This window comes from Engystomops pustulosus, chromosome 2 (genome assembly GCF_040894005.1).
Source record: "Engystomops pustulosus chromosome 2, aEngPut4.maternal, whole genome shotgun sequence".
NCBI classification, from domain to species: Eukaryota; Metazoa; Chordata; class Amphibia; order Anura; family Leptodactylidae; genus Engystomops; species Engystomops pustulosus.
In genome coordinates, this window is record NC_092412.1 from 179,933,669 (window position 1) to 179,960,176 (window position 26,508).

General features: G+C 44.4%; 1 protein-coding gene across 5 annotated transcripts in view; it reads right to left on the reverse strand.

Annotated features, from left to right (window-relative positions):
• Positions 1-14,999: 14,999 nt before the first annotated feature.
• The window catches only part of TMDD1 (transmembrane and death domain 1), an 88,676-nt gene continuing 77,167 nt past the window's right edge, over positions 15,000-26,508 (reverse strand). For 4 of the 5 annotated variants that reach the window (XM_072137474.1, XM_072137475.1, XM_072137476.1 and 1 more), the window contains 2 exons: positions 22,948-23,094; positions 15,000-15,238 (listed from right to left, as the gene is read on the reverse strand). In XM_072137474.1, coding sequence (XP_071993575.1) covers positions 15,015-15,238; positions 22,948-23,094 — 371 coding nt within the window. In that variant the 3' untranslated portion in view covers positions 15,000-15,014. The remainder of the gene's footprint in view (positions 15,239-22,947; positions 23,095-26,508) is intronic. The other variant, XM_072137477.1, reaches the window with a different exon arrangement.

Below are 26,508 nucleotides of genomic sequence, written 5' to 3' on the forward strand. Positions count from 1 at the left end.
AACATTGTGCCCATCCTGCCCTCCCCTAGCACGGAGAGACCGGAGCTGCCATAGTGCCGACCACGAGGCAATCATCATCATCAGTAAACAATCCCCCATACCTGCCAGCCCTGTAACAGGGGAAAGAGAAGGAGCCACAGGGAACCCCACAGAAATAACACTCTGCCTGAGGAGGGAAGGAGAAGGGGCAGAGGGAGACCGCTTAACCCCTGCTGCATCACCCTGCATTAACCCCCAGCAGCCCATACCTCTGAGATCGGAGCTCTCTGACACGCTGAAGACAAGTTTCCCGGGAAGTGTAGCTGGCTTGAACTGTGTACAGGTCTGCCACCTGCTGGTCATTTTTAGGTACTGCATTTGATCCTGCGCCTTATACTCCAGTGCGCCTTATATATGAGCCTAGGGCAGTGGTGGCGAACCTATGGCACGCGTGCCAGAGAGGGCACGCAGAGCCCTCTCTGCAGGCACGCGTACCATCTGCCCAGTCTCATCAGAGTCGGAGCTCCGGCAGCCACTGCAGCCTGAAGCTGATCGGCTCTGCTCTCACTAGTGATGCCTTAGTGAGACAGTAGCAGCCGATCAGTGCCCCCCCCCCCCCCCCCTCCTCTTCAGCCCGGGAACACAAGTACAGCAGTACAAGGAGTGAGAGTCCACAGAAGGAAGCCTGCAGCAACAGAAGAAGATAAGAGGTCAGGAGCTGCTGTGCGTGCTTTTCACATCAGCAGTTCAGTGTTAGAGCTGCAAATGCCTTCAGAGGTTCTGTCAGGTGGCTTTGGGTCACTAAACCAACTAAAGATAACTGTGATTTAGTGTCCCAAATTGCCCAGTATCACAGCTGTCCACATATATACTGGTCTGTGTCTGAAGAGCTCATCACTTGCATCAGGGGCCCATGAAGCCAGCATAGCTCCACTGCAGGCAATGTGTCTGGGTGCTATGCTGCATCACTGGCAGCTGTCATATGTGTGATCCCAAATCCACCTGTGCCCACACCTTCCACCCCACAACAACCACCACTTTGCACTGCAGATCCCCTGCCAAATTGGATTCCCTGAACCTTAACCCCATAACAGAAAATAGCGCCAAAATATCAAAATACCACTTTTTAGCCATTTTGCAGCATGTAATAAAAAGTGATCAAAAGTCTGTACGGTCCTCAAAATGGTAGCATTAAAAACATCAGGTCACCTCGGCTCCGTACACTGAAGCATGAAAAAGTTAGCGCCAAAAATGGCAAAATAAATAAAAAATTTTTTGTACGTTTTTTTGTCATTTGTGGTGAACAGTGAAAGCTGTAAAATCCAAGCCCACAAGAAAATGGCACAAAAGCATTTTTTCACCAATTTCACTGCATTATGCAGAAAACAAACCCTTCACACAGCTCTTTACATGCAAAAGGCAAAAACAAAAAAGTTAAGATGGCAATATCCTCTACTCAGGACTGCTGTCACTCTATGGGGGTAATGTTAATCAGTATATGGCAGTAATATTTGACACTGAATGGTAGTAATACAGTATTCATCACTACATTTGCTTCTAGTATAGGGTTATTATTGGTGATGTTGGCCTTTCTATAGTGGTCTTTATAACCAGAATTATGCTATTTATGTGGTTGTAATGGTGGCCTCATGATGTCAAAGTGTTATTTGTCTCTTGTATAGTGGTATTGTGGCACTATTGGGCTAAATTGCTGTGTTGGCACCTTGCACTAGGAACGTTGGCTTTGGTTTGCAGTTTGGGCACTCGGTCTCTTAAAGGTTCGCCATCACTGGCCTAGGGTGTCAAACCCAGTTGGTACATAAGATTGTGCAAAATGCTGAGTAAAGGTGAGGGGCAAGGCTGCAGCTTGAACTGGAATCCAGCACTAAGCCATATATTTAAAGGGTATATGGGGACAACTGGGTAAGGCCTCTTGCAGGGGTCCTGCCCACATTAAGCCCTTATAGGTATAAGGTGCAACGAAAGCTGACTCTAATGAAGTGGGTAGAAATGAATTGCCAAATTTGTGCAGCTTTATAGTATCTCTGGAAATTTGGGAGGGAGAATCCTCATACTCCTCTATGATCAAACATGGTCTTGTGGGCCTCCCTTGGTCATTTATGCTTCCAGACAAATCCAGAGATCAGAGAATGAATTTTATTAAATGTACGCGTGGGAATAGCTATAGGTAGAGCTCTAAATAGGTATAAAATTGCGGAAAAGAGACCATCTTAACTGACTGCATTCAACCCAGCCAAGAGATTGAGGGGGTATTCCATCTTGTAAGATCTATACGAAACCTATCTATGAGCAGAGTGTAGTTCCATTTATATAATGATGAGTTATGATGAGTCAGGTTGACTTCTAGATAAGTAAGATATTGTTCTCTGTTTTGGAACATTGCCATAATTGAAGTAAATATCTTCAAATCAAGGTTGAGGAGGGAGAAAGGGTGAAAATCCTTAACCCCTTTTTGACAGACAATGTAATAGTACGGCGCACATTGGGTGAGCATGCATAGAGAGGGCTAACAGACCTTTCCATAGCCAGTAAGTTTTTGCTGCATATTGCTAGCACTGTTATCCCGTCCATCGCCGGCGGCTTCAAAAAGATGGCGCTGCCATCTTGGTGAAGATCGATGCTCTCTGTGATATCATCGAGGGGGGGGGGGGGTGATTGGTTGCCATGACAGCCACGGGTCATTACCTTTCATTACAATGTACGATTTGCGTTTCCCTGTCACTGCTATTCTCCTCAATGGTGTCAGTATGCACAGCCTGCCTACTGCAGGAAGAAGCAGAAGTCTGCCCCACCTCTTCACTGCCAAGCAGCTGCTGACTGTCCTCAAACACTTTGTCCTCGCTGTATAGTAGCACTGAGCCCAGACCATCTAGTAGCTCTCTGGCTGTGTAAAATGTAAAATCCAAGCCCACAAGAAATTGTCGCAAATGCGGTTTTTCAGCATTTTCACTGCATTCCCTGCTTCCCAGTACACGGCATTGGAATATTAAATACCGTCACTGTGAAGTGCAATTTGTTACGCAGAAAATAAGCCAAATAAGCAAAGGATACCACCAGGTCGCTCCACAGGCGCAACATTGTGGCAAAGGCGACATACAGAATCTTAAGGCTGAGACAGAGTCGTGGAGAGGATGGAGGTGAGGACAGGCGGTACAGGATCAGAGTCGGGGATGAAGTGGAAGGTCAGGAACAAGGCAGAAGGTCACAACATGGAATCATTATATCGCAGGAATAAACAATCAGAAAGTTTTCTCTCAGGCATGAGGCTCGAAGATCCGGCAGGGTACACAGGAAGGGGCACGGAAGTTAACAGGGATAGCAGCCGGCCAGTGCCAATCATCGGCGTATTGGCCCTTTAAATCTTAGAAAGTCAGTTCTTGTGTGCCCTAGGAGGCCGGGATGTGCGCATCGGAGCAAGGGGAGAACCACTGGAACGAGAGAATGTAAGATCTGCCGTCAAGCTCCAGGGACATAGAGAGGTACACGGGTGCGCCTGCAACCTGGAACATAGGTCTCAGGAGCACCCGTAACACCATCATGGTTCTATTATATACAGCCCCCCTCACATCTTTTATGTAAATGGTGATAAAAGAGCTATGCAAGCTGTTGAAAATTGCGCACATATGGACCTCTGTGTATCATCCCCAGACAGATTGGTTAGTGGAGTGCTTCAATAAAACTCTGAAAGTGGTGGAAAAAGATGGTCATGATTGGGATTGCCTGTTGCCATAACTGATCTTTTCTATTAGAGAAGTACCACAAGCGTCTACAGGTTCCTCCCCTTATGAATTGGTCTATGGTAGACACCAAGGGGACTACTTGATATAGCGAAGAAAACATGGGAAAACATGGGAAACTGAGGCTCCCCCATACGGAAGTGTCATACAGAATATAGCTCAAATGCAAGACCATATTGTGTTGGTCATGCCAGTTGTACAAGAACATCTGGAAAAAGCACAAGAGGCCTAAAGCAGAATTCACAATTGTTCTTTTAAAATCAGAGAACCCAGAGGATAGAGTCCTTATTTTGGTGCCCATGGAGAGTAACTTTTTATCAAATGCAACAGTGTGATTTGTCACAACCAATCCTCCTGGTCCATATAAACGAGGGCCCCCAACAGCAAGAAGCAAAAGAGTTCCTGCAGAGAAATAGATGTTCTCTAAGCTGCCAGGGCATACACACCTAATGGAGCACCATGTAGAAATAGAACCTGGATGTAAAGAGGCACATAAGGGAGGTGGTGTCAGCTGAGGTCAAACATATGCTTGAGTTAGGTGTGACTGATGAATCTGAAAGTAAATGGTCTAATCCAATTGTCCTGATGCCAAAGCACAATGGTACTTGGCAGTTTTGTAATGATTCCAGAAAATAACAAATAACAAAATGTTATGCTTATCCAATGCCTAGAGTAGATAAGCTTATTGAGAAGATAGGTAATGCAAGATACATAACTCTGCACTACAATCATGGGCTACAGAAAGTTTTCATTGCCTAACAGTTTATAATGCCTTATACCAATGCCTTATAGGATCATCCAACACTCACATATTGACGTTCCCTGGTGCGATTAATAAAAGTTATCACTAAAATAAAGTAAAAAAAGGAAATTAAATGTCACCATGTAAACCATATGGTGGACATTGTAAAAATGCCAAAGAAAAGAAGAAATCTAAGACTAAGTCCCCTTTCATGCGTGTTTTCAGCGCATGCTTTTGACGTGCAGAACTTGCATTGCACTCTGACCTATTGTAACCAATGGGTCTTTTCAGACTTGCATTTATTTTCACGCGCACACGCGCGGTTTGTTTAAATCTCGACATGCTCTACTTTTGCAAGTCAGGCGAGTGAAAAACGCACCATACAAGTCTATGGAGACGCATCAAAAACGCATTGCACTCTGAGACACTTGCAAGTGCAATGCGTTTTTCACGCATCAATTGCCATAGAAAAGATAGACCTCAGTCCTGAGTCCTTTCATGGGCATTACCTGCGTGTGATAAACGCATTGAAATTGCATTGAAATTGTATTGAAATTGCATTGAACACGCGCGTGAAAAACTGAGACACTGAACAAAATCTCACTGAAAACTGATTGAACTCTGATGCAAAATGTGCGTTTTTCACTGACCAAACCCTGATCGCACCCTGATCAAACTCTGACGTGATCTGCAACGCAAGTGTGGAAGGGGCCTAATGTATACACAAATTAAATGGTTTCTTATGATACCTCCTGTGTTGGTGTATGATATAGTTGCCATGCCCCCCGCATCAGGCCAGATACATTAAGGGGCTTACGCCTCTCGATGTATATGACCTGATGAAGTTTTGCGTAAAAACCAGTGAACAAAAGTTTCAAAAGAACCTTGGGTCCATCCGCGTGTGGGTGGCGTGTAGGTAGCGTTTTCACTATTTTAATCGCAATTTTTTGCACCATGCAATAATTTGCTATCATCTTGCTGTTTCTATGCCAGGAAACTGGCAAAGAAACAATGATAAGTCCCCTGTATATTGTTTAAAAGTTGTGAAACCTAAAGGACTCTGTGCATATTTGAAATCACCATAATTGTAATTATTTAGTTACATATTATATATGTAGAATAGTCTGATCCTGAAGGGGTAAATAATGTATTGTGCTCATACATAATTACAGTAAAACAATTCGTGCACAGTATCAATCACACTATTTTTGGAATATCCTTTATATAAAGGTATTTCCAGATTCGTTGGAAAGGCTTAATAGGTTTAGCAAGGGGAAATAAATAAACAAAAGCAATACATACTCATCCTGCTCTGGTTTTCTGTTCCAATAGCAGAGCCCCCCTTTTAACAAGCTCTGTAGAACTAGAAGTACCAAGGATCCAATGGTGGTCACTAGTCTCTGCAGTCATAGGAGCAAAAACAATGATGCTCAGCAAGTTTATTTTTAAATTCTCTCTCTGTCCTGACCTCCCAGGGCTTTTTTTCTGTGAGCCCAAAAACCCATTAATGACCTGATGACCATGAGTTGCTGCAACTACTGCTAAATAATGTAAAAGCAATAGAGATGAGCGAACATACTCGTCCGAGCTTGATGCTCGATCGAGCATTAGCGTACTCGTAACTGCTCGTTGCTCGGACGAGTATTTCGCCCGCTCGAGAAAATGGCAGCTCCTGCCGTTTTGCTTTTTGGCGGCCAGAAACAGAGCCAATCACAAGCCAGGAGACTCTGCACTCCACCCAGCATGACGTGGTACCCTTACACGTAGATAGCAGTGGTTGGCTGGCCAGATCAGGTGACCCTGGGATAGACTAGCCGCTGCCCCCGCTGCTCGGATCATTCTCTGTCTGGATGCCGCTAGGGAGAGAGCTGCTGCTGCTCAGGGAAAGCGTTAGGGTGTTCTATTAGCTTACTGTTAGGCAGGAGTGATTCTTAAAGAACCCAACAGCCCTTCTTAGGGCTACAATAACGTTATAATTTTTTTTTTTTTTTATTTGCAGCTAGTACCATATTGTGAGGAATTAGCAGGGGGACTTGCTACCGTTGTGTTTAGCTCTTAGTGACACACATATCCACCTCAAACACCAAAGTGGGAAAATTTATTAGGGGTTTGAGTAGAATTAGGCACAGTCTGCCAGTTTCTTTTTATTTTACGTTTATTTTTTTCATAACTCAGCGTCATCTCATCTGGCATAGTAGTGTGCTGTAATACTTGGCTAGAAAATAGCCATAGGAGAATACAAACGTCTTAATTACGCCTACAGTAGCGTTATATATATTTGATTTCTGGTTGATCTGCTGGTGGCTGTACTTGCTGCAGTGCATCTACTATCAAATTGGGAGCAATTTGGAGTCAGACTTGCGACCACTGTGTTTTAGTGACGCACATATCCATCGCAAAGACCGAAGTGGGAAAATTTATTAGGGCCCGGGGTTGTATTTCAATTAGGCACAGTCTGCCAGTTTCTTTTTATTTTACGTTTATTTTTTTCATAACTCAGCGTCATCTCATCTGGCATAGTAGTGTGCTGTAATACTTGGCTAGAAAATAGCCATAGGAGAATACAAACGTCTTAATTACGCCTACAGTAGCGTTATATATATTTGATTTCTGGTTGATCTGCTGGTGGCTGTACTTGCTGCAGTGCATCTACTATCAAATTGGGAGCAATTTGGAGTCAGACTTGCGACCACTGTGTTTTAGTGACACACATATCCATCGCAAAGACCGAAGTGGGAAAATTTATTAGGGCCCGGGGTTGTATTTCAATTAGGCACAGTCTGCCAGTTTCTTTTTATTTTACGTTTATTTTTTTCATAACTCAGCGTCATCTCATCTGGCATAGTAGTGTGCTGTAATACTTGGCTAGAAAATAGCCATAGGAGAATACAAACGTCTTAATTACGCCTACAGTAGCGTTATATATATTTGATTTCTGGTTGATCTGCTGGTGGCTGTACTTGCTGCAGTGCATCTACTATCAAATTGGGAGCAATTTGGAGTCAGACTTGCGACCACTGTGTTTTAGTGACGCACATATCCATCGCAAAGACCGAAGTGGGAAAATTTATTAGGGCCCGGGGTTGTATTTCAATTAGGCACAGTCTGCCAGTTTCTTTTTATTTTACGTTTATTTTTTTCATAACTCAGCGTCATCTCATCTGGCATAGTAGTGTGCTGTAATACTTGGCTAGAAAATAGCCATAGGAGAATACAAACGTCTTAATTACGCCTACAGTAGCGTTATATATATTTGATTTCTGGTTGATCTGCTGGTGGCTGTACTTGCTGCAGTGCATCTACTATCAAATTGGGAGCAATTTGGAGTCAGACTTGCGACCACTGTGTTTTAGTGACGCACATATCCATCGCAAAGACCGAAGTGGGAAAATTTATTAGGGCCCGGGGTTGTATTTCAATTAGGCACAGTCTGCCAGTTTCTTTTTATTTTACGTTTATTTTTTTCATAACTCAGCGTCATCTCATCTGGCATAGTAGTGTGCTGTAATACTTGGCTAGAAAATAGCCATAGGAGAATACAAACGTCTTAATTACGCCTACAGTAGCGTTATATATATTTGATTTCTGGTTGATCTGCTGGTGGCTGTACTTGCTGCAGTGCATCTACTATCAAATTGGGAGCAATTTGGAGTCAGACTTGCGACCACTGTGTTTTAGTGACGCACATATCCATCGCAAAGACCGAAGTGGGAAAATTTATTAGGGCCCGGGGTTGTATTTCAATTAGGCACAGTCTGCCAGTTTCTTTTTATTTTACGTTTATTTTTTTCATAACTCAGCGTCATCTCATCTGGCATAGTAGTGTGCTGTAATACTTGGCTAGAAAATAGCCATAGGAGAATACAAACGTCTTAATTACGCCTACAGTAGCGTTATATATATTTGATTTCTGGTTGATCTGCTGGTGGCTGTACTTGCTGCAGTGCATCTACTATCAAATTGGGAGCAATTTGGAGTCAGACTTGCGACCACTGTGTTTTAGTGACGCACATATCCATCGCAAAGACCGAAGTGGGAAAATTTATTAGGGCCCGGGGTTGTATTTCAATTAGGCACAGTCTGCCAGTTTCTTTTTATTTTACGTTTATTTTTTTCATAACTCAGCGTCATCTCATCTGGCATAGTAGTGTGCTGTAATACTTGGCTAGAAAATAGCCATAGGAGAATACAAACGTCTTAATTACGCCTACAGTAGCGTTATATATATTTGATTTCTGGTTGATCTGCTGGTGGCTGTACTTGCTGCAGTGCATCTACTATCAAATTGGGAGCAATTTGGAGTCAGACTTGCGACCACTGTGTTTTAGTGACGCACATATCCATCGCAAAGACCGAAGTGGGAAAATTTATTAGGGCCCGGGGTTGTATTTCAACTAGGCACAGTCTGCCATTTCCTTTTTTATTTTACGTTTATTTTTTTCATAACTCAGCGTCATCTCATCTGGCATAGTAGTGTGCTGTAATACTTGGCTAGAAAATAGCCATAGCAATAGGATAGCATCGTTTGGTTTTAAAAACTAAAAAACACAAAAAAAAAAAGTTAAAAAAAAAATACAAGTTATAACTCTCATTTTCAAAATGTTTAACCCGAGGGCTAGGGGTAGAGGACGAGGGCGGGGACGTGGGCGTCCAACTACTGCAGGGGTCAGAGGCCGTGGTCCTGGGCGGGGTGAGACACCACCTGCTTATGAGGGAGCAGGGGAACGCCGCAGAGCTACACTCCCTAGGTTCATGTCTGAAGTTACTGGGACTCGTGGTAGAGCACTGTTGAGGCCAGAACAGTGCGAACAGGTGATGTCGTGGATTGCCGACAATGCTTCGAGCAATTTGTCCACCAGTCAGTCTTCCACGCAGTCCACCCATGTCACCGAAATCGGCACTCCTCCAGCTCCTGCACCTCAGCCTCCTCCCCACCAGTCTGCCCCCTCCCAGCAAAATTTGCCATTTGAACCGGCATACTCTGAGGAACTGTTTTCTGGACCCTTCCCACAGTCACAAACCACTTGTCCGGTTGCTGATGAGCAATTTTCCGATGCCCAGGTTTTCCACCAGTCGCAGTCTGTGGGTGATGATGACCTTGTTGACGTAGTGGAAGAAGTGTGTAAAGAGGTGTCCGACGATGAGGAGACACGGTTGTCAGACAGTGGGGAAGTTGTTGTCAGGGCAGGAAGTCCGAGGGGGGAGCAGACTGAGGGATCGGAGGATGATGAGGTGACAGACCCAAGCTGGGCTGAGAGGCCGGGTGAACACAGTGCTTCTGAGACGGAGGAGAGTCCTCGACCAGAACAGGTTGGAAGAGGCAGTGGTGGGGCCAGACGGAGAGGCAGGGCCAGAGCTGGTGCATCAGCGCCAAATGTGTCAACTAGTGAAGCTCCCGTGGCGAGGGCTCCTGCGGCGAGGGCTAGATTTTCAGAAGTCTGGAGGTTCTTTAAGGAAACACCGGATGACCGACGGACTGTGGTGTGCCACATTTGCCAAACCAGGATCAGCAGGGGTTCCACCACTACTAGCTTAACTACCACCAGTATGCGCAGGCATATGAATGCTAAACACCCCACTCAGTGGCAACAAGCGCGTTCACCTCCGGCCGTGCACACCACTGCTCCTTCCCCTGTGTCAGCTGATAGTCAGCCCCCTGCCCAGGACCCTGCCACAAAAACCCCATCGTCACCTCCACGATCCTCCACAGCATCCACCAGCGTTCAGCTCTCCATACCCCAGACGCTGGAGCGGAAACGCAAATATAGTGCAACCCACCCGCACGCCCAAGCCCTTAATGTGCACATTTCCAGATTGCTAAGCCTGGAGATGCTGCCCTATAGGCTAGTAGAGACCGAGGCCTTTCGCAGCCTCATGGCGGCGGCCGCCCCTCGGTATTCGGTCCCCAGCCGCCACTACTTTTCCCGATGTGCCGTCCCAGCCCTACACCAGCACGTGTCAGACAACATAATCCGTGCCCTGACCAACGCCGTTTCTGACAAGGTCCACCTGACCACGGACACGTGGACGAGTGCTGCCGGGCAGGGCCACTATATATCTCTGACGGCACATTGGGTTAACTTGGTGGAGGCTGGGACCGAGTGTGACCCTGCGGCTGGTCATATACTGCCGACGCCGAGGATTGCGGGGCCTACCTCGGTCCAGGTGTTTGAGGCCTACTATGCCTCCTCCTCCTCCCACCCCTCCTCCACCTCCTCCTCCGAACGACCATCCGTGGGCATGGCGCCATCAGTCGGTAGCTCTAGGCACAGCAGAAGTGCCGTCGCTAAGCGACAGCAGGCGGTGCTCAAACTGCTGAGCCTAGGCGATAAAAGGCACACCGCCCAAGAACTATTACAGGGCATCACGGCGCAGACTGATCTGTGGCTGGCACCGCTGAACCTGAAGCCAGGCATGGTTGTGTGTGACAACGGCCGTAACCTGGTGGCGGCTCTGCAACTCGGCAGACTGACACATGTGCCATGCCTGGCCCATGTGTTAAATCTGATAGTTCAGCGTTTCCTCAAGACATACCCCAATCTGTCTGATTTGCTCACGAAGGTGCGCCGCATCTGTGCGCATTTCAGGAAGTCCAGCACAGATGCTGCCACTCTCAGGGCAGCGCAGCGCCGCCTCCAACTGCCCGCTCACCGACTGTTGTGCGACGTGCCCACGAGGTGGAATTCAACACTGACCATGTTATCCAGAGTTTACCAGCAGCGCCGAGCGATTGTAGACTGCCAGATGTCAACTTCCACCAGAACTGGTAGTCAGGTCAGTCAGCTTCCTCAAGTCTACAATGAGGAGTGGACGTGGATGTCTGATATCTGTCAGGTGCTGAGTAACTTTGAGGAGTCAACACAGATGGTCAGTGGCGATGCCGCCATCATCAGCCTCACCATCCCGCTGCTTGGCCTGTTGAAAAACTCTCTGGTCAGCATGAAGTCGGAAGCTTTGCGCTCCTCACAAGAGACAGGGGAAGAAGATTCCCTTGTTGATAGCCAAAGCACCCTTAGGTCTGTTTCTCAGCGCATATCGGAGGAGGTGGAGGTGGAGGAGGATGAGGAGGAAGAGGAGGAGAATGTTGGCGAGACACAAGAGGGGACCATTGTTGAGTCCTACACTGTTGAGCGTGTATGGGCAGAAGAAGAGGAGTTGGAGGAGTTGGAGGAGGAGGAAATGGACAGTCAGGCCAGTGAGGGGAGTGAATTCTTACGCGTTGGTACTCTGGCGCATATGGCAGATTTCATGCTAGGCTGCCTATCCCGTGACCCTCGCGTTCAAAGAATTTATTCCAGCACCGATTACTGGGTGTTCACTCTCCTGGACCCACGGTACAAGCAAAATCTTTCCACTCTCATCCCTGGAGAGGAAAGGAGTGTGAGAATGCATGAATACCAGCAGGCCCTGGTGCACAAGCTGAAACAGTATTTCCCTTCTGACAGCGCTAGCGGCAGAGTGCGTAGTTCTGCGGGACAAGTAGCGAGGGAGAGTAGGCGAGCAGGCAGCTTGTCCAGCACTGGCAAGGGTACGCTTTACAAGGCTTTTGCCAGCTTTATGTCACCCCAGCAAGACACTGTCACCTGTCCCCAGTCTCGGCAGAGTAGGGCTGATCTTTACAGAAAGATGGTGAGGGAGTACGTAGCTGACCATACCATCGTCCTAAATGATCACACAGCTCCCTACAACTACTGGGTTTCAAAGCTGGACATGTGGCACGAACTGGCGCTCTACGCCTTGGAGGTTCTTGCCTGCCCTGCCGCTAGCGTCTTGTCAGAGCGGGTTTTCAGTGCAGCTGGTGGCATCATCACCGATAAGCGTACACGCCTGTCGACTGACAGCGCTGACAGGCTGACGCTTATCAAGATGAATAAAGCATGGATTTCTCCTAATTTCAAATCTCCAGCAGGTGAAGGAAGCTCAACCTGAATAATTTATCCATTCCTCCTCCTCCTCATTTTCCTCCTTCTCCTCCTCTTTCTACAGTAAAGCAGAGGAAATTGGCTGTTTTTTGACAGGGCCCACTGGCTCTAGGTATAGTACTTTATGCATTTAATTTTTCTGGAGGGCCACCGACACGGTCCTCTGTTTTAAACAATTTTTGGGAGTGCCACATACAGGCACTCAATCTATTCAATTTTTCTGGAGGGCCACCTTTCCGGTCCTCTGTTTTAAACAATTTTTTTGGACTGCCACATACAGGCACTCAATCTATTCCATTTTTCTGGAGGGCCACCTACCTGCTCCTCTAGTTTAAAAACTTTTTTGGACTGCCACATACAGGCACTCAATCTATTCCATTTTTCTGGAGGGCCACCTACCTGCTCCTCTGGTTTAAAAACTTTTTTGGACTGCCACATACAGGCACTCAATCTATTCCATTTTTCTGGAGGGCCACCTACCTGCTCCTCTGGTTTAAAAAATTTTTTGGACTGCCACATACAGGCACTATCCAAATTGAATTGTCTCCATAGCAGCCTCCACACGTTGTCTCCATTGCTACCTCCAAAAGTCGTCCATATAGCTGCCTCCATACATCGTCCCTTTATCAAACGAGGTTTGTCAGGCCGAAATTTGGGTTGTTTTCATGGATTCCACATCAAAGTTGTTAACTTTGTCGCCACCCTGCTGTGTTATCCACAAAATACACTGGCAAACTTTTACCATTTACGGATATTATTTCAGCGCTTCTTGCGCATCTGTTTACATTCCCCTCACCCGCCATATCCTAAACTTATAAGAACGCTACTACACTTGATCTTATACAAAAGGTTCTTAGAAGTGCTGTTTGGGGAGTAGCCTAGAGACAGGGGCTTGGATTGGCGAAAGCTCGCCTGGCAGCGGAGCGCCAGCTCCATGCGCATCATGTGCTTCTTGCGCATCTGTTTACATTCCCCTCACCCGCCATATCCCAAACTTATAAGAACGCTACTACACTTAACTTGGTGCAGGCTGGGACCGAGTCTGACCCTGGGGCTGGTCATATACTGCCGACGCAGAGGATTGCGGGGCCTACCTCGGTCCAGGTCTCAAAGGCCTACTATACCTCCAAATCCTCCCACCCCTCCTCCACCTCCTCCTCCTCCGAATTACCATCCGTGGGCATGGCGCCATCAGTCGGTAGCTCTAGGCACAGCAGCAGTGCCGTTGCTAAGCGACAGCAGGCGGTGCTCAAACTGCTGAGCCTAGGTGATAAAAGGCACACCGCCCAAGAGCTATTGCAGGGCATTCCACATCAAACTTGTTAACTTTGTCGCCACCCTGCTGTGTAAGCCACAAAATATACTGGAAAACTTTTTTCATTTACGGATATTATTTCAGCGCTTCTTGCGCAGATGTTTACATTCCCCTCACCCGCCATATCCCAAACTTATAAGAACGCTACTACACTTGATCTTATCCGAAAGGTTCTTAGAAGTGCTGTTTGGGGAGTAGCCTAGAGACAGGGGCTTGGATTGGCGAAAGCTCGCCTGGCAGCGGAGCGCCAGCTCCATGCCAAGAACCAACTAACATAGTTTTAACTGCAGCACCTTTAATCTACTACTAGTTCACTGCCTCCATACATCGTCCCCTTATCAAACGAGCTGTGTCAGGCAGAATTTTGGATTGTTTTCATGGCTTCCATGTTAACTTTGTCGCCACCCTGCTGTGTAATCCACAAAATATACTGGCAAACTTTTATCATGTACCAATATTATTTGAGCGCTTCTTGCTCACCTCCTTTGGTTCCTCTCTGCTACCCATTGGTTTGAAGCCTGAGTCCATTTAGGGTATGTCGCCATGCCACTCTCTAGCCTTCCGCTGCTGCCGCTGCCTCTGCATGCCGTCCCCTATAGTGTCAGGGTCAATTATTGGATGTTTTAGATGCTATCTAGCTTCATTCTGTCACTCTGTCATGGCCATGCTGTTGCCCATAATTTTGGCATAATGGTGCATTTAAGCAGCCTCAGAGGCATCCATGCATGCTGCCCCTGCTGTTTCCTGTCCATTTCCGTGGTCTTTCCATCCTTTTCTGAGGTTCCCAGGTGTTTGGCCAAGCTTCCCTGTGCAGAGCCTTGGTCCCCTTGAAAAATGCTCGAGTCTCCCATTGACTTCAATGGGGCTCGTTACTCGAAACGAGCACTCGAGCATCGGGAAAAGTTCGTCTCGAATAACGAGTACCCGAGCATTTTAGTGCTCGCTCATCTCTAAAAAGCAACCTAAGCCTAGGCTTGCAGAAGTTTTCTGAATGCAGCCACCCCAAGAAACTCTAATGAAATGTTTTGGTCCTTTTGGGTGGTATACCCTCTGTAAAAACAGCATTGGATGACAACCTGCTATGTGTTAGTGAACTTCATTCCCTTTTTTGATACATATTTTAATGGTTAGCATCTGGTGAGTCTGTGGCAGCTAACCCACTGCAACTACATTCAGTGCAGACGTGGCCTAATGGTGTCCATGCATATTCAAGTTTTCTGCTTCCATTTTTTAAACCAAAACTAGATTTAGTAAATCTGGTGCTGGGTACATACATGACATGACAAGATGGAGAAAGCCTAAAAGTTTTCAATTTTTATAGACATTTTAGATTGAGAAGTGTCCAAAATATGCATGACAAAAATAATCAGAAAAATCATACTGGCAAAGAGGGGTGCAGCAAGGAACCCAAAAATCACCCCATAAATCATAGACCAACACCATTCATTCAGATGACGATCGTATGGTGGAAGCTGTTTTCTTTCAACTATTAGTTCCCAATCTTCGTCTCTTATAGTGTTTACTGAAACGAAATAAGAAAGTGAGATTAAAAATAGGCCATGCATTTCATTATATAATTTTTATATTTATATGAAAATAACACATTCATTGAAAGTTAAATATTGTTCTTGGCTATTAGTGAAAAAAAGTATATGATTTAAAAATGCATCTATGAAGGATAATAATTAAAGGGAACCTCCCACCAAATAAAGCTAGCGACAGGTCCCCATAGAGCCCAATTAACCAACAGTCTTCTTTTAGCTAAAAATTGTTTCCCTTACATCCTCATAACTCAATGTTACGGTGCTCCTGCGACCCATATTTCAGGTCGCAGGCTCACCCGTGCCCCACTCCGCTTGCAAGCGTAGAGCCCGTGCCTCCTATCCATCCCCGTTCATGTTCCTGGTCCTCCGGCAGTGTGCACGCGTCTATGTCTTCAACGGGGCACGCTGGCTTTGGAAGATTTAAAGGGCCAGCAAATCTTTAATTGGCGCTGGCCATTTTCCAAAATTCCATCAGCATCATATGGTAGTATCATTGTATGATCACAGCATGCCTCCTGGACTTCTACTCCTTTCCATGCCTTCATGGAGGCTGTTTTGATTTTATGTGATCAGATACATACATAAGTTAGACCGTGCAAATGTAATAGATGTCATAACCCTGTGTGAGACACTGAAGGGGTTAACTGTGGATGGGCGGTATGTTTCCCCTGGATTTTTCTATGCAAGGCCTTAGTGCTGAGGTTGTGTTGTCCAGCACCTTGGACACAGGTGGTGGGAGCAGCCTAATCAGCCTGCATAAAGCTGCTGAGCAGAACTGAGAGTGTTGGCTCTGAGTGGAGGCTGGAGAGCACACAGCCCTGACCCTTGTGCCTGGAGCAGCGACGTCTTTTGTGTTTTAGTGGTGAGTTAGGAGAACTCTGTTTAGTTAGCACCCAGACGGGGAGGATTTTGTTTGTTTGATGCCTGAATGTGAAGGCTGTTTTATTTTATACCTTCTCCTGGAATAAACACAGGCGAGACCTGTTTTGGACTAAACTTTGGTGTCACTGTCTTGGACTGCATCAAGAATCGCCACTACCACGGTCTCTACTGGGCCAAATCTCCCACACCTGGTCACATGACATAAAGTGCCCAATGATGTAACAGAATTCTCTCTCTCAATGTTACACATAACAGCATGTTCTGTAAAGATGAGACCTGTCAATCAGGAACATGGATGGAGGACAATGCAGTAAGTACTGGATAGGCAGGGCCTCATTGGACAGACTTCAGACGAGTTGCATTTACATATACAGTTTACAAACTGATTGCAGCCATGGAAAGGAACTATTTAGGGATAAGGGCAATGCTTTTTAATCAGAATTTTTAATGAAGTATTTATTTTGGATGGGTTAATTTGCATGGCAGGTTCTCTTTAAGTCAACCCAGTATTGTATGCTGCAGTATTAAAGCTGAATTTTAGAATTCACAGCAATTGTATTCATTAAAGTCTGCTGGCTCTCAAATAACATCACAATCAAAAATTATATTGTGCATGGTAATTCATAATCTTCTAGACATACATTTACAGTTTCACGCTATTCCAATTATACCTCTATGCACATTTGCTTCTCTGGGCAAGCCATGCCTGCTGGTTCTAGTTTTTTTCTGGTTTCTATGCTGTGTATTGCCACACCTTTAGGCCTCATACACAACCATTTTTGGGAGCCATGAGCTAGCTGCATAAATCATGGCTAGCTCACAGTCTCCATAGAGGTATATTGTGCACTGTCATGTTGGGGTGAGTCCACCTTGTCTCACCGTACTGTGACCAAGCTGGTGTTGGGGCACGACCCCTCAGCTCCTGTATCTACCCTGCCAAAATGGGCCATAAAATAGGAGAGTTATAGTGCAGCAGCAAAGCAGTGCAGTTGGTTACTGTGTCTTTATAAATGACTTACATTGTAAACTAAAGCATATGGAAAGGGAGAGAGAAGATTCATTGTTCGATAAGTTATTATCAAAATTGCTCAAAATGGAAACTGCATTGTTTAAAGGCATGAAGCCTGCTGGAAACACATACAAAAATTTAAGAAGTTAGGCTACAAACCTTGTTTGTAGTTCAATGTGTGGTCCAAAGTGTGTTATGAAAGGACTTAAAGGAAACCTACCATCAAAATCAAGCATGATAAACCAGGGGCACTTACTCATAGATCAAGCCACCTTGACTGTGGTAATCTTCTTATATTTGCATCCTCCTCCCTTCTAAAATCAACTTTTAAAATAAAGTAATTGAGTCAGAAGGCCTCTGGGGGCATTATCAGAGCCCCTGTGTGCTGGAGTATCAGAAGCAGTTACACTGTGCAGGAGCTTTTACTCCCACTGTGCGCTGAAAAATAAGTATGAATATATATGTAAATAATATATCAGGCAGTGGGAAGAGGGAAGTGATCAGGCAGCGGAGAGGGAGAGTGAGACAATGTAAAAATCTGTGAAGCTGGTGACGCCCCCCCAAGACCCTTCTGGCTAATTAGCATCATTTTAAAAGTTGATTTTAGAAGGAAGGAGTCTATGATTAACAACATTTTTTTGATGGTAGATTTCTTTTAAGTGACCCACACAGATGTTTCCCACAACCAAGTCATAATAATAATAATAATTGGCATGTCCGCTTTTGTTCCCTGCATATGCATTCCCTTTCTTCCCCTCTTGCTTGCTGCATTTGTTTCCACTTTTTAAACACCAATGTCCTTATCATCGTATTTTCCATCAGGACATACCTCCTTTCCTGACATCCAGTCTGGGTTCTGCCACTAACCATAACATTTGCATATATTTATATTATGTATGTATTTGTATACCATTAATTCGAGATCCCTTTGGAATCCGTATATATATTTATTGCAGTATTCTATTTATTTATCACTTCATAGGCTCGTTTATTCATTCGGCTCTGTCAGGGCACGTTCGCTTTACCTTGTCGCCGTTTTTCATATTTTCTATCTGACCGCAGTTCCATCAGCGTTGGTCTGCTACATTGATACTTACTCATCAGTATGTGCATCATTAGGCAGCATTGTCTTTCTTGTCTTTTAAAAATATTGGTCTTTAGTAGAGATGAGCGAGTATACTCGTCCGAGCTTGATGCTCGTTCGAGTATTAAGGTACTCGAAACGGCTCGTTGCTCGGACGAGTATTTCCCCTGCTCGAGATCGAGCATTTAATTAAAAAAACACAGTGAAGAACAGTGAAGAATAGAATAAAAACAGTGAACACTGTGAACACAGGATCATTTAAGTGAAAAACACAGTAAAGAACACAGTGAAGAATAGATTACAGATGTTCGGCACATCTGCTTACTTGTCGGAAGATACGCGCGGAACGGTGCAAACAAAATAGTATGTGAAGAACAATATATATGTGTGAAGAACACATTGAAGAACACGGTGAGCAGGACAGAGACACCGGGGAGCAGCACAGAGACACCGGGGAGCGGCACAGAGACACCGGGGAGCGGCACGGAGACATCGGGCAGTGGCACGGAGACATCGGGCAGCGGCACGGAGCGGCACGGAGACCTAGGGGCACGGAGACATAGGGGCACGGAGACATAGGGGCACGGAGACATCGGGGCACGGTGACATCGGGGCACGGAGACATCGGGGCACGGAGACATCGGGGCACGGAGACATCGGGGCACGGTGACATCGGGGCACGGAGACATCGGGGCACGGAGACATCGGGGCACGGAGACATCGGGGCACGGAGACATCGGGGCACGGAGACATCGGGGCACGGAGACATCGGGGCACGGTGACATCGGGGCACGGAGACATCGGGGCACGGTGACATCGGGGCACGGTGACATCGGGGCACGGTGACATCGGGGCACGGTGACATCGGGGCACGGAGACATCGGGCAGCGGCACGGACACATCGGGCAGCGGCACGGAGACATCGGGGAGACTTCAGTGGAAGAAGAGCAGCGGATCCCGGGACAGCGTATCTCCCGACAAGAAAGCAGATGTGCCGAACATCTGCAATCTATTCTTCACTGTGTTTTTCACTTAAATGATCCTGTGTTCACTGTGTTCACTGTTTTTATTCTATTCTTCACTGTTCTTCACATCTGCTAACTTGTCGGGAGATAATATACGCGTGGAACAGTGAAGAATAGATTGCAGATGTTTGCATACATCTGCTAACTTATCAGAAGACGTTCTTTTTCAATTAATTAACACATTTTATTCCCGAACCATGGTCCCTTTGAAAAATGCTCGAGTCTCCCATTGACTTCAATGGGGCTCGTTATTCGAGACGAGCACTCGAGCATCAGGAAAAGTTCGTCTCGAATAACGAGCACTCGAGCATTTTAGTGCTCGCTCATCTCTAGTCTTTAGGGCTTCGGCCCACATCCATCGCGCTCATGTACTTATAACTTATCATTTTCGTTGTCCTTTATGTCTCAACAAACATGTGCTAAAATGCATTACTCATCGTTCTATATATTGCATCAATCTCTTAGCATTTGTCCTTTGTATACTACGCTCAGATTAGTCTTCTCTGGGACTCAATACGATTTCAGAATTTTCTCTGATCTTGAACGACTTATTGTACCTATAACACTTCATAGATTATTGTAACTTGATCCACATTGTACCTTTTGCGCCGCATTCATCCTTGATATTTACATGACGAGTATCTAGGCAACTTTCTCTCTCTTTTTATATAACTGCTGGTCAATTATTTACACCAGCTTATGGTCATTTTCGTGATTGATTTTCACTACATTTGTAAGTGACGCCGCTAGTGTCCGATTTATGCACTCGCACTTTTGCACAATTTTATTATTTTATATTTTGTTGTTTATGATTGATATTTATTCATGCATCCATTATTCTCTACGACTCTCTGCACTTTAGCTTTTTATATGGCCTATATGTACCCAATTGATGAATTATTTGGAATATTTGAAGTTAATTTATGTAGTGATTATACCAATTGCTGTATGTACCAGTCCGTTACATCTAGCACGTGCCCGTCACTTATCATTGATCATCATGAACTGATGTGTCTACATGGTCTTAGCAATACACTTTTTCCTTCTCCTCTTCCATATGTATACATTGCATCAATATTTCAGCATTTGTCCTTTGTATACTGCGCTCAGATTAGTCTTTCCTGGGACTCAATACGATTTCAGAATTTTCTCTGATCTTGAACGACTTATTGTACCTATAGCACTTCATTGATTATTGCAACTCGTTTCACATTGTACCTTTTGCGCCGCATTCATCCTTGATAGTCACATGATGAGTATTTAGGCAATTTTCTCTTTCCTTTTTTTATATTTCTGCTGGTCAATTATTTACGCCAGCATATGGTCATCTTTGTGATTGATTTCCACCACATTTGTAAGTGACACTGCCAGTGTCCGATATATGCACTCGCACTTTTGCACAATTTCATTATTTTATATATTGTTGTGTATGATTGATATTTATTTTTGCATCCATTATTCTTTATGACTGCACTTTAGCTTCTTATATGGCCTATATGTACCTAATTGATGAATTATTTGGAATATTTGAAGTCAATTCATGTAGTGATTACACCAATTGCTGTATGCACCAGTCCGTTATATCTAGTACGTGCCCGTTACTTATCATTGATTATCATGAACTGATGTGTCTACATGGTCTTAGCAATACACTTTTTTCTTTTTCTTTTTCCATATGTACATATGCTGGCACATTTGTCAGAGTGGCGGCACGTCACCTCTTATGCATCTGATCTTTTTTACTGTAACTAGGCGAATCGAACTCTATGTAACACGCACATATGACTATTTGGAACGCATGATGCGTTCCACGCAGTGCACGGTATGTTCCACTGACCTCACTTCCGGTTCTATACCCGGAAGTGGGTGTGTTTTCAAACCAGTGTCCGTGCTCCGACAGAGCCGAATTGTATTTAAAGGGAACCTACCACCACGAATCTACCTATAAAGGTAGATCGGGTGGTAGGTGGATGTATGGGACGTGAGGATAGCCCTTTTTAGAGCTAATCCTCACGTCCCCGCTAGTGTAGCATAAACTTTATTGCCCTAATATGTAAATTTAATTAAGCGGCTACTGGGGCGTGGAGTAGCCGGACACGAGGCTACACGCCCCAGTAGCTGCTTTCCCCCGCCTACCCTGTGATCTACTGCATGCGCAGTAACTCCGGCCTCGTTCCCGAGATCGCGCATCCTCGGGCCTGCGCTCTGCATAGTCTACCTATGCAGAGCGCAGGAATCGTCGGATTTGAAGGTTCGCCCCATCGGATAGGTAAGTGCTATGCTCACCAAGAATACTACCAACGATTACCACTGCCACCAATGAAGTCACTGCAAATATATATATATTTGCAGTGACTTCATTGGTGGCAGTGGGTATATATATATATATATATATATATATATATATATAATATTACAGTGCCTTCAGCATACATTGGTGGCAGTTATATATATATATATATATATATATTTGCAGTGACTTCATTGGTGGCAGTGGTAATCGTTGGTAGTATTCTTGGTGAGCATAGCACTTACCTATCCGATGGGGCGAACCTTCAAATCCGACGATTCCTGCGCTCTGCATAGGTAGACTATGCAGAGCGCAGGCCCGAGGATGCGCGATCTCGGGAACGAGGCCGGAGTTACTGCGCATGCGCAGAACTCCGGCTTCTCGGACAAGGGCGCGCAGCTGCCAGGAGCTGCGCGCCGAAGATCACAGGGTAGGCGGATGAAAGCAGCTACTGGGGCGTGGAGTAGCCGCGCCGTGTAGCCTCGTGTCCGGCTACTCCACGCCCCAGTAGCCGCTTAATTAAATTTACATATTAGGCCAATAAAGTTTATGCTACGCTAGCGGGGACGTGAGGATTAGCTCTAAAAAGGGCTATCCTCACGTCCCATACATCCACCTACCACCCGATCTACCTTTATAGGTAGATTCGTGGTGGTAGGTGCCCTTTAAGGAGGTGAGTCACTCTCACCTATTATCCCCTGAGGAAGCCCGCTTAACGGGCGATACGCGTTGGGCACCTGTGAACCCCCGGTTTCTCCAGCCCGGCATTCCTTTTTTGGTAATGTGACCCTCATTTACTTCTACTTAGCACTTTCTACTAAGCACTTTATATTTATGCTAACATTTATGTATTATCTTCAGTCACGCCATTGATGTACTTTATATTGGGGCTGGACACTGGGGGATCAATTGTATTTCCCTAGTATTGGGAATTTTAAGTGTTTTTACCTCTATGTTTTTACCTCTAAGAAATTTATTTCTTCTTCATAACATCTGCCTTTCCATCTGTTCAACTTTGATTCATTGTTTCAGATGTTGTTACTATCATTTTCCTATGACCCATTTTCTTTGCGAGTCCACAACCAAGTCAATCACATTTTGAATAATAAGTGTTCAGCTTTTATGGATTTCCCATTTCCTCTAAGGTGACATATAGGTTTTTATACATTTGTTTAATACATTCAATAGTCATAGTTAAAGGAACACTCCATTTACAGCATAATCATTGAATTATACAGGGAGGAACATGACTCTAGATTCTAGGCATACAATGAAAATTATTCATGCTTCTCCTTTCAGGCCCTGAACCATGCATTATTCAGTGATCTAGCTTTGACTGGTGTGTTCCTTTAATAATTAAGTGTTTTTAGACGTATAATATATGATTGAGAACTTACAATCTCTTACTTGCCGCATATTTTCTCCATATTTCTCATCTTCGTAAATTATCAGAGATGATTTTTGCTTATGTGAAGATCTGCTCAGTTCATCTACAGTCTTCTTTATTCCCATAGTTTTGTCAAGGTTTAAATTTTTAGAAAGCTCTGTTTAAAATAAATACAAAGAACAATATGATATCTCGGGAATACAATTTTTTTTTATAATCTGAAAAATGTCGAATACATTAAAACATCTGGGTATATTCTATTTGTTCACAGAAGTTCTGAGGAAGTTCATTTACAAAGTCTGCTTATACTCCATCCACAGGACAAAGTTAGGGTAAGTTTTATATACTGTATGTAGCGGCCTGAACACAGCTACTCTCACCAGTCACAATAACTATACGGCACTTTGTGGGTTAGGATCCAGCTACAGGAATTCAGACATCAATCTTTAAAAGTTGAAAAACTCCATGTCTTTATTGACGGACCTTGGTCGCAAATACAAAAACTTTTTTCTGGCGTAACAGATTAAAAATACATCAGCAACGCGTTTCAAATGCACTATGCGTCCTTCCTCATGGCTGTATAGTATACAAAAGACAACTCACGGACTAAATAAGAACGGAGGAAGTGGATTGCGGTTGGATTATTTCCACCTGTTCATTGTTGCACCCTTTCCTCCCCGTGTGTTGTCGCATGCTTAGAATTAAAACACAAACACATATACATTTATAAAAACAAACACAGAAACAAACTGTGTTCTCTACTCGGTTGTGTCACTGGAAATTCTAAAATCGAGCCCATAGATGCCCGAACCAATTAATCTGCAAATTATACATACATACGGCATTATAATTGAACGTATAGGATGATAGCACCATTTTCCATTCGTACATCAGGTATAATATAACCCCAATAATTTACGTGGCACAATTATGTGGCAGACTGTTGATGCCGCAACCCCGGCATCGTTCTTATGTGTGTACACGTCTCTAATGTGTTTTGTATGTCCGTTTTGTGCGTCATGGATATCTGTCAATCCTCATTTGCTGTCAGCTGAAGGCAAGACAGCAACGCATGCGTGGTGACCATCCTGTGTCAAATTGCCGGTGCCTATGAATAAATGAATGCACTTTGTTAAGGGCCCACAGACCAAGTATCTACAGAAACAGTTGGAAGACGGGACATCCACAAACACAAGCAATACATGGGGCCAAAAACGTAGGTGGAACTTATCAATAATAGGCTGTTTTGTGTGAGTGTAATCCACTGCAGAATGCAATAGTGTGGAGAAACAGGAACGAGATGTCCATAACCCATATCTCATATCTCAAAAGTCCTGCCATTAGTGAACTAGATGACAGACATAATAGATATCCAACCCCCGTATCATATGTATCCAGGAGTGGATCTACAGCACGGAGGACATATCTACATGCAAGATCCGGTGAGCAGACTGTGTGTTTTTTACTATTTCTACAATAACTATACGCCCTTTAGTCTAATTTTTGAGACTAAATAAATCTACGGTAATTGTCTTATTCTTTCCTCATAACTAAGTATGTAGGGGTCCCACCTGCTGTGACCTATCTTTTTTCACATTTACTCTTTATATTTAGTTCTGATATCTTTGGCCACATGTCACTTTTTATAATTGTATTTCCTTCTTACAGTTTCTTAGTGTTTTGTAATTCTTGAAGGTTTCAGGGGATTTGTCAGATTTATATTTTTTGAATGCCCTCTTTTTATCATCTATTGCACTTTTAAATGTAGCTGTAAGCCACGTGGGGTGCAATCTAGCCCGTCTATTCTTGTTAGGAATAAATTTAGTACAATGACCCAGGATAGATTTGAATGTCTCCCATTTAACATTAGTGTCATCATGTGGCAGTATGTGATCCCAGTCTATATCCCATAGTGCACCCCTGAATTTTTAATTTTCAGCCTATGTTTGCTTTTTGCAGTTTAGCAGAAAATTAGGTTATGATCTGTTCCCAAGGGATTCCCAGATACTGACATTTTGTACAATTTCTGCAATGTTAGTAATCACAGTGATCCAACAAAGCATCACCTCTTGTGAGATCTTCTACAAGCTGTACCATTAAATTATCCTGATAAAATGTCTCCCCTTCACCAATGAAGAAGAACCCTGACAAATTTATATTTGGAAAGTTAAAGTCTCCAGTTATCACTACTGTCCCCTCCTGTGCAGCCCACTCCATCTGTTTATATAGGTGACTCTCTATTTACTATATATTATTGGGGGTGGTGGTCTGTAAGTTACACCAAAAATAATTTTCTCAAAGCTCTCCAGGCTTTAAATCACTACCTACAAAGTTGTGATGTAACTCCTCGGCATGCTCCATAAACCGCACTTCAATCCGGGTGGCTAAGGTGATGAGAGCACTCAGGGTAGACGGCAGGTCACGAGCGGCCAATGCATGCTTAACTTGAGAAGAGAGTCCTTTTTTAAATGTTGCAGACAGGGCTGCATCATTCCAGGAGAGTTCTGAGGCCAGGGTACGGAACTGAATACCATACTCTTCCACGGACAAGTCCCCCTGGTGCAGATTCAGCAGCACAGTTTCAGCCGAGGAAGCATGTGCGGGTTCTTCAAACACGGACCAGAATTCTGCCAGGAATGCAGTGTGCGTAGCTGTGACTGGATGGCCTAGGTCCCATAGAGGGGTAGCCCAGGCCAGAGCTTTCCTGGAGAGGAGACTGACTGACAATGAATGCCACTTTGGAGCATTCAGTGACAAATTGTGATGGCATAAGTTCAATTCGTAAAGAGCTGAGTAATAAAGCCCCTGCACAACTTAGGGTCCCCATCGTACTTGTCTGGCATAGAGAGTCTGAGCCTTGGTTTAGCTGCAGGTAGACAAGCCGGGGTAGTCTGCGATCTGAGACGTGGAATGCAGGGACACCCATGACATGAGATTTTCTCTATATTAGTTTTTCTTCAGTAAAATTGTAAAAATATATTAAAAAATTATATAAATTAGGCATCACCATAATTGAGTGATCTATATAATAAAGTTAATATAGTATTTTTAGTGTAAGGTATAAGGCCCCCATAAATACAGAAAGAAAGGAGACCAAAATTGATGATTTTCTTTTCCTCCATACATACTCAAGAGTTAATAAAATCTCATCAATAAGCTAATGACCTACTAAAATCAAGTATTTGTAAAGTGTATCTCATGTCGCAGAAAATAAGCCCTTATTTGTCCAAATTGCCAAAAAAATAAAGATTGTATAGCCATTAAAAAGTTCCAATGCAAATCTGCTCTGAATGACGCATCTTACTTCAATGCCCTGGCGTGTGTCCATACAGCAGGTTATATGTGGTATTGACATACTCAGGGGAAATTGGGTTTTAAACTTTGTGGACCGTTTTGGTTTTTAGCCACTGAGAATGTCTAAATATTTTGAAAGACAAAGATAAATATTTATTTAGCCAAAAATTTTTTAATTGCACACAATTTTGTTTTAACCACTGTAAAACAATTACAGGGTTAACAGACTTCATAAAAGTTGTTTTACATACGTTGTGGGGTGTAGTTTCTAATGGGG